The sequence below is a fragment of the Sesamum indicum genome, linkage group LG3 (genome assembly GCF_000512975.1).
Source record: "Sesamum indicum cultivar Zhongzhi No. 13 linkage group LG3, S_indicum_v1.0, whole genome shotgun sequence".
NCBI lineage: Eukaryota > Viridiplantae > Streptophyta > Magnoliopsida > Lamiales > Pedaliaceae > Sesamum > Sesamum indicum.
The window spans coordinates 3,607,158-3,618,850 of NC_026147.1; the positions used below are offsets into that span (position 1 = coordinate 3,607,158).

At 26.4% G+C, this 11,693-nt stretch overlaps 1 protein-coding gene and 1 long non-coding RNA gene across 3 annotated transcripts in view; both read left to right on the forward strand.

The window, feature by feature from the left end:
• LOC105157178 (39S ribosomal protein L47, mitochondrial) lies at window positions 1,028–5,088 on the forward strand. Of its 2 annotated transcripts, none has more exons than XM_011073507.2 (4): window positions 1,028–1,199; window positions 2,333–2,503; window positions 3,029–3,186; window positions 4,689–5,088. In XM_011073507.2, exons 2-4 carry the CDS (start codon window positions 2,350–2,352, stop codon window positions 4,794–4,796), a joined length of 420 nt encoding a protein of 139 aa, XP_011071809.1. In that variant the 5' UTR covers window positions 1,028–1,199; window positions 2,333–2,349; the 3' UTR covers window positions 4,797–5,088. The 2 variants fall into 2 exon arrangements, with proteins under 2 accessions (XP_011071809.1, XP_011071808.1); XM_011073506.2 differs by having other exon boundaries at window positions 1,030–1,199; window positions 2,329–2,503.
• Window positions 7,640–11,693, forward strand: part of LOC110011759 — a 6,273-nt gene continuing 2,219 nt past the window's right edge. The window contains exon 1 of the long non-coding RNA XR_002286843.1: window positions 7,640–7,797. This is a non-coding gene — a long non-coding RNA (uncharacterized LOC110011759). The remainder of the gene's footprint in view (window positions 7,798–11,693) is intronic.

Here is an 11,693-nt window from a genome sequence, read left to right on the forward strand (position 1 = left end):
TAAGGAATGACTCCCTCCAATTAGGACTTCCTGACGGTTGCGACTCCTTGCAAACTAGGGTAGTCCCCTCAAAGCCCTCCACTCTTTAGTGGATAGGACTCTTTAGCAGTTAAGAGTCCTTGCTAATAAAGGGTACTCCAACTCAAAGATAAACATTCAACAGTAAAATTAATAGAAGATAAGAACATATTATGACTTATCGAAACGGCTCTTATCCATTTCTCACACCTTTAACGGAAACACTCCTTAACGTCTCACACACTTTCTTGACACCTTTCTCACTCTCAGAACGTTTTCTTTATGTTTCTCTTACTTTCTAAATCACTTCTCTTACTCTCTAAATCACTTCTCTCACTCTCTAAGCACTCTACTTATCATGTGTTCTTACACTTTTCATCGAGTTCATTCACCATATTTTGGTTTCAATTACATTTAATTACTTTTTAACTTTATTCAATCTCGAATCAAATACTAAATTGGACGTTGGAGTATTAATGCTTTTTTTTATAGGTCCCCCTTTAGGATTTGCATTCGCTTTGGCCCAAGTATCGAACTGTAATTCATATCCATTGGACCCGTGTGTTTTTTGAATGCATCAATAATAATAATAATAATAATAATAATGACGTTGATGATGATGGTTGAATAATTTTAACTATTATTTTATTATATAATGAAATTAATCACTATTTTGTATTTTGATTTAAAAAATTCATCTTTTTTTTTTTGTATATAATAAGATCAACAAGTTCTAAAAAATAATTTATGTTTAATTTTTTTATTACTATTAATGACTATACAAAATTATATATAAGTATTTTTATAATTTGATAAATATATATTTTTAAACTTTTATAAATTATATTAGTACTAAACTAATTAATAAGTTATATTTATAAAAATAAATTAAAATATTATACCATATATTTAATACTTTTTATTTAATATAATAATATGTAATATTATTTATAAACCCAACAATTTTAATATCACCAACAATTTTATTAAAAAAATATTCATTCTCTCTTTCTCTTTCTTTCCCACTCTTTTTTTTCTGTTCTTTCTTCCCAATTTCCAAATCTAAATCCTAAAAGGCTAAAACCCTAGCCCTAAACCAACGATTGCAAGCCCCAATCCATCTACTACGGCAACGAGGAAGCCGATTGCTGTTGTGTTGGCCAAGCAAGAAGCTCGAACAGGTTTGCCATTACATCTCATAGTCTTGGTCTCACCGTTGGGTTCTGTGTGTGTGGGCGGCGCCTATGAGGAGAAAATGGTTCTTTAATTTTTGTGTTGTTGTTCTAGTCTTTTTATACTTGTTAATACTTTTGTTTGCAATCAGCACTAATTCATATTATTGAATTCTCCAAAAATCTCCAATTGCATTTCGAGCTATTATGGAGAAACCCTTTTGGGTGTTCGCAAGAATAAAAATAAACTCTACAATCAGCACCTTTTTTTGGGTTTTGAACATATATTTAAAGTTTATCATTGTTAAATCTTTGTTATTGGAGATATATGTAATTCTTGAATGCTAGAATATTATTTTTATACACCAATTTGAATTTTCTGTGTTGGTTTGGTGCTTCAAGAAATGAAAATGGATACTGAACTGATTTGGTATGTGAAGGAGAGACTGTTGGGATGTATGCTGGGCTCGAACTAAACAATTTGCTGAGCTCGATTTCGAGCTCAAGCTCAAGCTCGTCAGATTGAGCTCGAAGTTGAGGTCTAGCTCGAACCATAAGAGCTCGTCGTGCTCGAGTTCCATGAAAAATAAAATCAAGCTCAAGCTCGAGCCAATAAAAAATGGTTGAGCTCGGCTCGAGCTCAACTCGTTTACACCCTAATAAACCTTATATCAAATTAGTTGGAAAAACATTTCACGCTCTCTGTCTTCCCCTTCCATTCCTGTGCGGCGCCCATCTCCGGTCAGCCTTCTTGCTCTCAATCGCCATCTCCGGCGAGCATTTTTCATTCTTGTGATCGTCTATAATAGTAGTTTCATGTATAATTTACACGTGTTTCTATGTTCATGTATTGGGGAGTGTGAAAAAGGAGAATTGGAGAGAAGGATTTTAGTGGGATTTAAGCACACCACTTGCCATTTTTGGTTAAGATAGAGACACCCATTTTGTATTTTCGGGCAAGGAGCGATGGTTCGTTCAGAAACATTTATCTTTGTTTCATTTTCGGACAGTTTTGGTTTATTGTAAAGTACGTTTGAGTAATGTTCATTTCAGTTGTTCAAAAGGGTTTTAGGGTTTGTGTCTTTTATTTATTTGAGGTGGTGATTTTATTATTTCCATTCTTTCTTGTTTGGTGCAGAAAGGTTTTAGCTTGGATGTGATGTTTTTGACAAGGATTTTTGGGAGGACACTCTTTGCTGCGGCCAAATCCGAGGCTGCAGCTGCAGCTGCTTCTTCTATGACTCGGCGTAACCCACTGGAGGAGTTCTTTGAAGCTGATAGAAACCCAGAGGATGAGAAGCCTGTTGTCTATGGTACAAATGTTGCCTTGTCTTTCCATTCACTATTAAGGTTGTTTTTTTCTATTGTTTACTGTGATTTTCTTATCGCCCAGGATTCTTGGATTAACTGAGAGAGCATGGGTTCTTTCTAATGGAAAAAACATTCATTGTGTTAAGCAGTTGAATGAGTTCAAATTTACTCTCACAAACTTCTTAGCTGGGTTTAGGATTAAGGCATAGGTATTTTGAATTTTCACTTAGATGAGGTGATTGTGTTGGTAATAGTTGGTTGTTCTCTAATTGGTGGATGTATTAGTGTTGTAAATAAGATGGGAGAGAGTTGCCTGAGCCCACTGGTTTGTTTAGATGGTGTGAAACTTTTGAATCCAGCCTGCAGCAAGTTATTAGAAAGTTTTTATATGTTTTGGATGCTTCAATTATGAAATTTGATATGACTATGTTCTTTTGTGTGTATTTGATGGATATTCTTCGGGAAGAGTTGCATCATTCACTTTCTCAAATAAGATATCGTTAATTGGATATTTGATTTTAATTCAGGTAGGAGTTGGAAGGCATCTGAACTGCGACTCAAGTCTTGGGATGACCTTCACAAGCTCTGGTATGTTCTTCTTAAGGAAAAGAACATGTTGATGACTCAGCGCCAGATGCTGCATGCTCAAAACCTACGTTTCCCCAATCCAGAGCGTGTTCCCAAGGTATAGCTTTGTTACTCTGTTTACGTTCGTCTGGACATTTTGATGTGTTTCTGCTTCACACGCTCTGAAAAAGGAAAAGCATCGTCCACGGCTGTGCCTGATTGCATGTTGGCAGATTCTTGCATGTTTGTGGTGAATGTAGAATGTGATACCTGGTACAGTATCATTGCAAGGTCCCCTAATTAACAGAATAGCTAAAGTAAATGGGTTTTTCCCATTGTTAATATTCTGAAAGATCCATCTATTTTCCTGGACTGAGCATGCACACAGTTAAAAAGAAAATCAAAAGTAGATAAAAATGTTCAGACTGTTCAGTCTCTACCCAATTTACATATTTAAGTACGTCAATGTCTGATATTGACTTGGAAACTTCATTGATTTTGTTTTAGATGCTTGTTATTTTATGATGCCATTTATTCATGTTGACAGACTCTGATAACAATTTTGGTCTTGCTCTCTCTTTGTGAGAAACATTAGAAAACTGGTTGATTCAGTTTTCCTGAAACATTATAGTGACCTATTTGATTAAGGAAATTAAACACTGGATCTGTTAAAAGTGTTCAATGGATTTGGTGAGTGGAAGGAAAAGGGAAGTGAAAGGAGGGTGCGCAACGGATATGTTGATATGATGAGGGGAAAAAATAAAAGAAATAAAATCATTAGATATCATGGATTTCAACCCTATTTCATTCCCTCTAAAATTTGAGGATAAGGAAGGGAATGCAATTACTTCTATTTAAATGTATCGACGTCCAATTTATGCTACCATTGATCTTCTCCATAGTCTTAATAATATAAAACAAGTGTGACAAATGATCTAATAATAATGCATGCTAGGTTCACGTAGGTGAATATGAATTGTTGCTTTCTGAGATCTAGTAATGCAAATAAGATAAGAGGATGGACATTATGCCTTTTCAATAACTTATATCTTAACACCTGACGCTATAGAAATTTGTCCTCCTTTCCATACTTCACAAAGTAAAGTTAGTTTTATGATTGTAAGTTTAAGGATTTACCAAAGTGTGATTATAGATGTTTATGTTGTATTGATATTTTTCTCCACCTATGTATTATGGGATAAAAGCATAAGTGGAGAAGATTGCTTTCAGTAAACAGAAAGTTGACATGACTTTTATGTGAAATATACAGCCACCTTTTCGACAAAGGTATATCTAGGTTCAATCTTATTAACTTTCTTTCGATGATTCTGGTATTGTGATCAGTTCTTCTGAACTGACCATTAACCTCATAACTTCGACTCATGAAATAACAAGCTGTGGTTTATGGTGTTAAATTTTCACACGACACTCTGTCAGACAGCAAAAGGCATACTAGAACTTGCCCAGTTTCTTCATTATAATGGGCCTGAAACATCAGAAAAAATTATGTTAACATGGTCATTCCATCTTTAACTTTTCATACCGTGTATTGCTATGTAGCCCTGAATTATCCTCTCCACATTCACTTTCCCTTATACCGGCATTATAATGACTGAACAGGTGCGGAAATCAATGTGTCGAATCAAACACGTGCTAACTGAGAGAGCGATGGAGGAACCAGACCCCCGGAGGTCTGCTGAGATGAAAAGGATGATAAACGCCTTATAATTTTCTGGACTTCAGTCTTTACACCAGAGCTGGATGACTATTGTTGCCGTGCTTCTTTCCATCTTTCCTCTTTTCTTTTCATTAGGCTGCTCTTGTCACCTCGACCCCGTTTTGTGACACAAAGAGTGTAATTGATACCAGTTGATCTATGCTTTCGACAAAAGAACGTTTTCAACCTTCTTGAGGAGGTGAATGGAAACATGAAAACAGATTTGATCTGAAGGCACATGACAGAGTTGTGAACTTTATGAAGTTTACCATTGGTTTACGATGTTTAGTATTCTTACACTTACTACAAGTTCTCAGAGAATATTTATCAATAACATCGTATTAAATACTATTCATATGTCAAGAAAAATACGTACAAATACACATTAGAAACATAGAATGAGAGCAAAAGCTTAAAGGGTTTAAAGCAAGACCGTAGATATGGACCTACCCCTTCTGTAGATGTTTTGATTATGTTGTTTGGAAACATTGTAATGATTGTTTTATAACTTACAAAAATCCAAAAATTTATAAGAATCAATTTCAATATCCAATTCTAGTTAAGTTCAAATTATCTTAATAATTTACTAACAAAATGCTTTACAAATTTATATCTATATACAACAGAATGATGGTTGATCAAAATTATGTAGTTTTGATTGAATATTAATGTTTGATGATTTTGAATTTTTTTTTATTGTTAAGAAAAAAATTTATTGGCTACAGACATTATCTATTTAAATATATTAGATACTTACTTTGCATTTATTCGTGACTTTATCTCAAAAATTATAATTGAATTTTTTAGTTGTCAAAAAAAACTTTATTGGTTAAAAATATTATCTATTTTAAATATTTACTTTGTATCTATCCGAAATCTTATCTCCAATATTATAATAGAATTTAAATTATAAATAAAACATCAGTTAGAAACATCACGTATTTTAAGTATTTTGATATTCTTTGGTATTTATCTGAAATTTTATCATCAATATTATAATTGAATTTTTTAATTGACTAAAAAATTCTTATTTGTTGGAAATATCATATGTTTTAAATATAGTAAATATTTATTTTGTATTTATCCAAAACTATTATCTTCAAGATTAAAATACTAATTGAATTGTAGTGTAGTTTATCTTAAATAACATTAAGTTTTATTTGATATTAATTCACTATGTATTTATGTTGTTTATGATTAAATTTTATTTAGTAACAATAAAAATGTCCAAATCAAATAAAAAATTTTAAAATATATTATTTATGTGTATCCAAACTCGAGGTGCAATTTGAGCGGAGCCAGCTCACGAGCATTCGAGCTCGAACTCTACAGTTTATGTTCTTGAGCTTGCGAGCTTGCCCCCTTTTTTGTTTTTTTATAAATATTATTTAAGTGCATATTCGATATTATATCAAGTTTATATTCAAAATTCACCACATATTAAAATTATTAGTCAATATATCTCTTATTTTAATTTTATATAATAATAAAATACAAAATTTTTATTTCAATTGTTTAAAAATAAGCTTAAGTAATAATTTAGTAACTTTTGATACTTTTTTTGTAAATAAATATTAAAAATTCACAATCAATTAAAATTATTAGTTAATATCTCATATTTTAGTTTTAGATGATATTGAAATATGGTATTTTGGTTTATATTAAAAACAAGCTTAATAGGCAATTTAGTATGTTTTGATAATTGTTTTGTATATTTATATAAATATTCTCGTTTCAATTTCAATCTATTACAATTGTGTTGTATATGCATATAAATATTCTCGTTTCAATTTCAATCTATTACAACAAAATGCATTTATTCACTATATATTAGAATTATTAGTCCATATCTCATGTTTTAGTTTTAGATGATATTAAAATATAATCTTTTAGTTTATATTATCTAAAAAAAGATTAATCAATAATTTAGTACATTTTTATAAATTTTTTGTAAAATAAATATTTAATACAATACATATGAATTTTATCGTTATAATTTCAATATCGACTACAACAAAATGCGTTTATTTTAAAAATTCACCATATATTAGAATTGCTAGTCAATATATCATATTTTAGTTTTAGATGATATTAAAATATAGTCTTTTTATTTATATTATCTAAAAATAAGCTTAATCAACAATTTAATACGTTTAGATAATCTTTTAATAAATAAGTATTTAATATAACATATACATTTTATCGTTACAATTTCAATTCATTACAACAAAATGCATTTATTCACCACATATTAAAACTATTAGTCCATATCACATTTTTCATTACAACAAAATGCATTTATTCACCACATATTAAAATTATTAGTCAATATCAGATTTTAGTTTTAGATGATATTAAAATATGGTATTTTAATTTATATTATCTAAAAAAAGCTTTGTACATTTTGATAATTTTTCTGTAAATAATATATATGAATTTTATCGTTAAAATTTTAAAATCTACTACAACAAAATGCATTTATTTTTAAAATTCACCAAAAATTAGAATTATTAGTCAATATATCATATTTTAGTTTTAAATAATATTAAAATATGATAATTTGGGTTGTATTATCTAAAAAGAAGCTTAATCAATAATTTAATATGTTTTGATGATTTTTTTGTAAATAAATATTTAATATAATATATATGAATTTTACTGTTCTATTTAATATCCACCACAATAAAATATATTTGTTATTAATTATTTTAATTCTATATTTATTTAATGTATATAAATAAATATATTAGTTATTTCTATATTTATTAAATAAATAATTCAATCAAAAAATTCATTAAATAAAATTAGAAATAAAAAACAAAAGCTGAAAAGGTAGTAAATGTAATGTGAGAAACTGAGAAATGAGAATTGCCTATTGAGAAATGAGAACGCTCTCTCTCGCTCTCTCTGGCGCCAAGTGAAGAAAAAATTGCAGAACTCGAGAATTCTATCTTCACGTCCACGAGTCCATCCGCACATCCCACACCTTCGCTCCGGCTCCACCATTAACAGGTGGGTTTTCTTTTTTGTAGATTTCTTTTAGAGTTTGCGGAAGAAATTTTCTGAGCAAGTATTGCTTTCAAGGTGTTTGATAAAATGCAATTTTGTTGGCTTTGTTTGATTGTGCTTGGACTTTGGCTGGAATTTTGTTATCGTTCTTGGTTTCAGAATCCCGACTCCAAGTCGGGAAATTTTGCATTTTTTGGCTAATATTTAATTACGAGTCGCGATTTGAAATCGCGACTCAGTCGTGTTTTTGTTATATATTTAAAAATAATTATGATAAAATAATTTTTTTTTATAATAAAAAAATAATTAACTCAACTAATAATTAGTTTTTATTTATGTTTAAATATTTATCCTTTTTTATTTTTATAAACTTTTTTTATATATATAATTTTGTTCATTAAATTTTTATTTTATAATTTAATTTTTTTGTTCTTATTTATATTTTTCATCTGTTTTGTTTTTGTTTTGCAACCAAAAGGAATAAAATCATTTAGTGCTAATAGGTATATATTCTATTTAATATTATTTTGTATAATTCTACTCAAACTATCATTTATTTTTTTTTATTTTTGTTTAAATATTTCTTCCTTTATATGTTTTCTACACTATTTTTTTTTATGTATTATAGTTTAATCCATAAATTTTTATTTTTGTAGTTTAATTATTTTGTTTTTTTTTTACAGATTTCTTTTCTTTTTTATTTTTGATTTTTTAAACAAAAGAAACAAAATTATTTAGTGCTTATAGGTACATATTTATTTAATATTTATTTGTATGTATGATTCTACTTAATCTGGTATTTAATTTTATTTTTATTTAAACTTTTACCATTTTTTTAATCTTTTTATACACCTATTTTTTTAACATATTATAGTTTCATCCATTAAGTTTTTAATTTATGGTTTAATTTGTTGTTCCTTCTCAAATTTAATTATTATTAGTATTTATTTGTCTTCACATGATGTTGTACAAGATGGAAGTAATCACCGGATATCATTTTACATATAATTTATTTCTTGAGCTATCTAAATATGATTAAACTAAACTTATGATCATATATACTTCTTAATTCTTACACTTACATGTATATATATATATATATATTTATGTATGTATAGTTCAAGTTAGTTTTTGAAAAAATCTTGTTCGTGAAAATCTTATTTTATGCCGTTGAAAGACCTTTTCTTCTTCATGACCAGTGATAATATTGTTATATTTATAATTTAATTGAACTTAGTAATTTTAATTTTTATTTATACTCGTTTTATTTTTCTTATTTCATGATAATATACGCCTTTTTTTATTCAAATTGATGAAATAATATTGAGATTTAAAATTATTTTCTTAATAGTCCATCTTTCTCTATTTTATTTTTTTTTCAGTTGTCTTTCTTATAACTTATTAAAAGTAAGTTTCTATTCATTTTTATATTTTATTTTATTTTTTACAAAGTAAAATCATTTTAGATTTATGTATTTTTGTATAGATTTTGTGGGAATATTAATTATAACAAACAATGCATTTAACTAATTTTTTATTTTTTATATTTTTCTATAGAGTTGGACTTTAATTTGTAAAATAAGTAATGTACATATTTAATAGAATGTCATAAATTTTATGAAAGTAATCCTCATAAAATACAAATGTTGGTTATGAAAATATATTGTATGTGTAGGAAAATATCATTTTCGATAATAATCAAAATAGATTAATAATTCACAACTCCTATGTTTTTCTTATTAAGCAATATATTATAAAAGATTTTATTTAATAATTTTTTTAAAAAAATTATATAACTATACTAAGAAAAAATTTCATTGATTAAAAAATCTAATTTTTTTTAACTTAATAATTTAATTTGTATTTATCTACAAAATCATGTACACAATATTTTAATTGTCGAGAAAAAATCTATGGGTTAGAAATATCATCTATTTTAAAATATTTAATATTTATTTTATATTTATCCTAAATCTTATCTTCAATATTGTATTTGAATTATTTAATTATCGAGAAAAATATTTAATTGGTTCGAAATGTTATCTATATTTTAAAATATTAATATTTATTTTATATTTATTCGAAATCTTATCTTCAATATTGTATTTGGATTATTTAGTTGTCGAAAAAAATATTTAATTGGTTATAAAGATGATCTATTTTAAATATATTAAATATTTATTTTGTATTTATCCAAAATTTATCTCCAACATTATAATTAATTTTATTTTATATTAAATAATTACCTAATAATATTTTAAATGTAAAGTATTTATGTTGTATACACCAAAATCTTATACGAATATAATAACTAATTTAATTTGTATTTATTCTACTTAATGATCATGGACCAAAATCTTATACCAACATTATAACTAATTTAATTTATATTTATCCTACCTAATGATCATTGTCTCTAGAAATATGATCTATTTTAAATATATCATACATTTATTTTGTATTTATTGAAAATTTTATTTGTAAGATTATAATTAAATTGTTTAATTATAAGAAAAATCTTATTGGTTAGAAAAATAATCTATTTTAAATATACTAAATATTTCTTCCTCATTTATCCACAATCTTATTTTCAAGATAGGATACTAATTTAATTTGAATTTATCTTAAATAATTACCTAATAATCATGGACTCCATCAGGTGTGTATTTAAACATAACGAAATCTATGCTGTCAAATTTTATTTCTCCATTAAACAGTTTCAAAACTTAACATTCTATGCTGCAGTGAGCATCTTACTATTTTTCATGATATTTTTTTTCATGGTTATTGAAGTTATTCAATTAGTAATCTCCATATTTTAATTTTTTTTATTTTATGTTTTACACTCATCTCAGGTGTGGCTAGACTATTTTTTTGTTGTTTTATCATGATGTTATTTCATATTTTATATATTATTTTTCATGATACTTGAAAGTTATTGAGGTAATAGTCTCTGCAATTTTAATTATGTTTTCTTTATTAAATTGTAATATTTGTTTCTCTTATGGAGTTAGTTTTTTAATTTTTGTACCAGATGAAATAGATTTATTTGGTGTTAATAGATTTATATTTTACTTTAATATTTATTTGTTTAATTCTACTTAAAATTTCATTTAGTATCTGCTCGTGTTTAAAAGATATTTACTCTTTTGTATCTTTAAAGACTAATTTATTTTTTATATCTTATAGTTTCATCTATCAATATTTTTTTATAGTTTAATTTATTTGTCTTTTCATATTTTATTATTTTTATTTTTTTATAGAAAGAAACATTTATTTAGTTTTCTTAACATGTTTATTTAATATTAATAGGTGCATATCACACTTAACATTTATTTTTATGATTATTTTTCATTCTCCATTGAATAATTTTAAAACTTCATACTCTATATGGTTATTCTCATTATTTTTCTATGCTGTAGTGGGTATCTTATATTTTTCTATGATACTTTTTTTCATGTTGTTGAAGTTAATAATCTCTATCCTTATTAAATTTTATGACTTATTTATGTTTTACACTCATCTTTAGTGTGGCTAGACTATTATTTTTCTATTTATCATGATATTATTTTATTTTTTTTGTATATTACTTTTCATGAAATCTGAAAATTATTGAGGTAATAACCTCTACCATTTTCTTATATTTTTTTATTAAATTTTAATATTTATTTCTCTTATGGTGTTAGTTTTTTTTTAATATATATAATATATATATATATATTTCTATGATGGTTGCTTGATTTAATTTTTGTACAAGAAGAAATGGATTTATTTGGTGTTTAATTCTACTTAATATTTTATTTTATATTTATTTATTTTTGAATAATTACTCTTTCATATTTTTGTACACTAATTTTTTTCTATATATTTTAGTTTAGAAAAAAAAGCAATTCCCCCCA

Bases quoted from the DNA above. Each gene is read 5' to 3' on its own strand.
- LOC105157178 (XM_011073507.2), top strand. From the start codon at position 2,350: ATGTTTTTGACAAGGATTTTTGGGAGGACACTCTTTGCTGCGGCCAAA. The intron at 2,504-3,028 runs GTACAAATGTTG...ATTTTAATTCAG, and splicing joins TGAGAAGCCTGTTGTCTATG to GTAGGAGTTGGAAGGCATCT. The intron at 3,187-4,688 runs GTATAGCTTTGT...ATGACTGAACAG, and splicing joins ATCCAGAGCGTGTTCCCAAG to GTGCGGAAATCAATGTGTCG.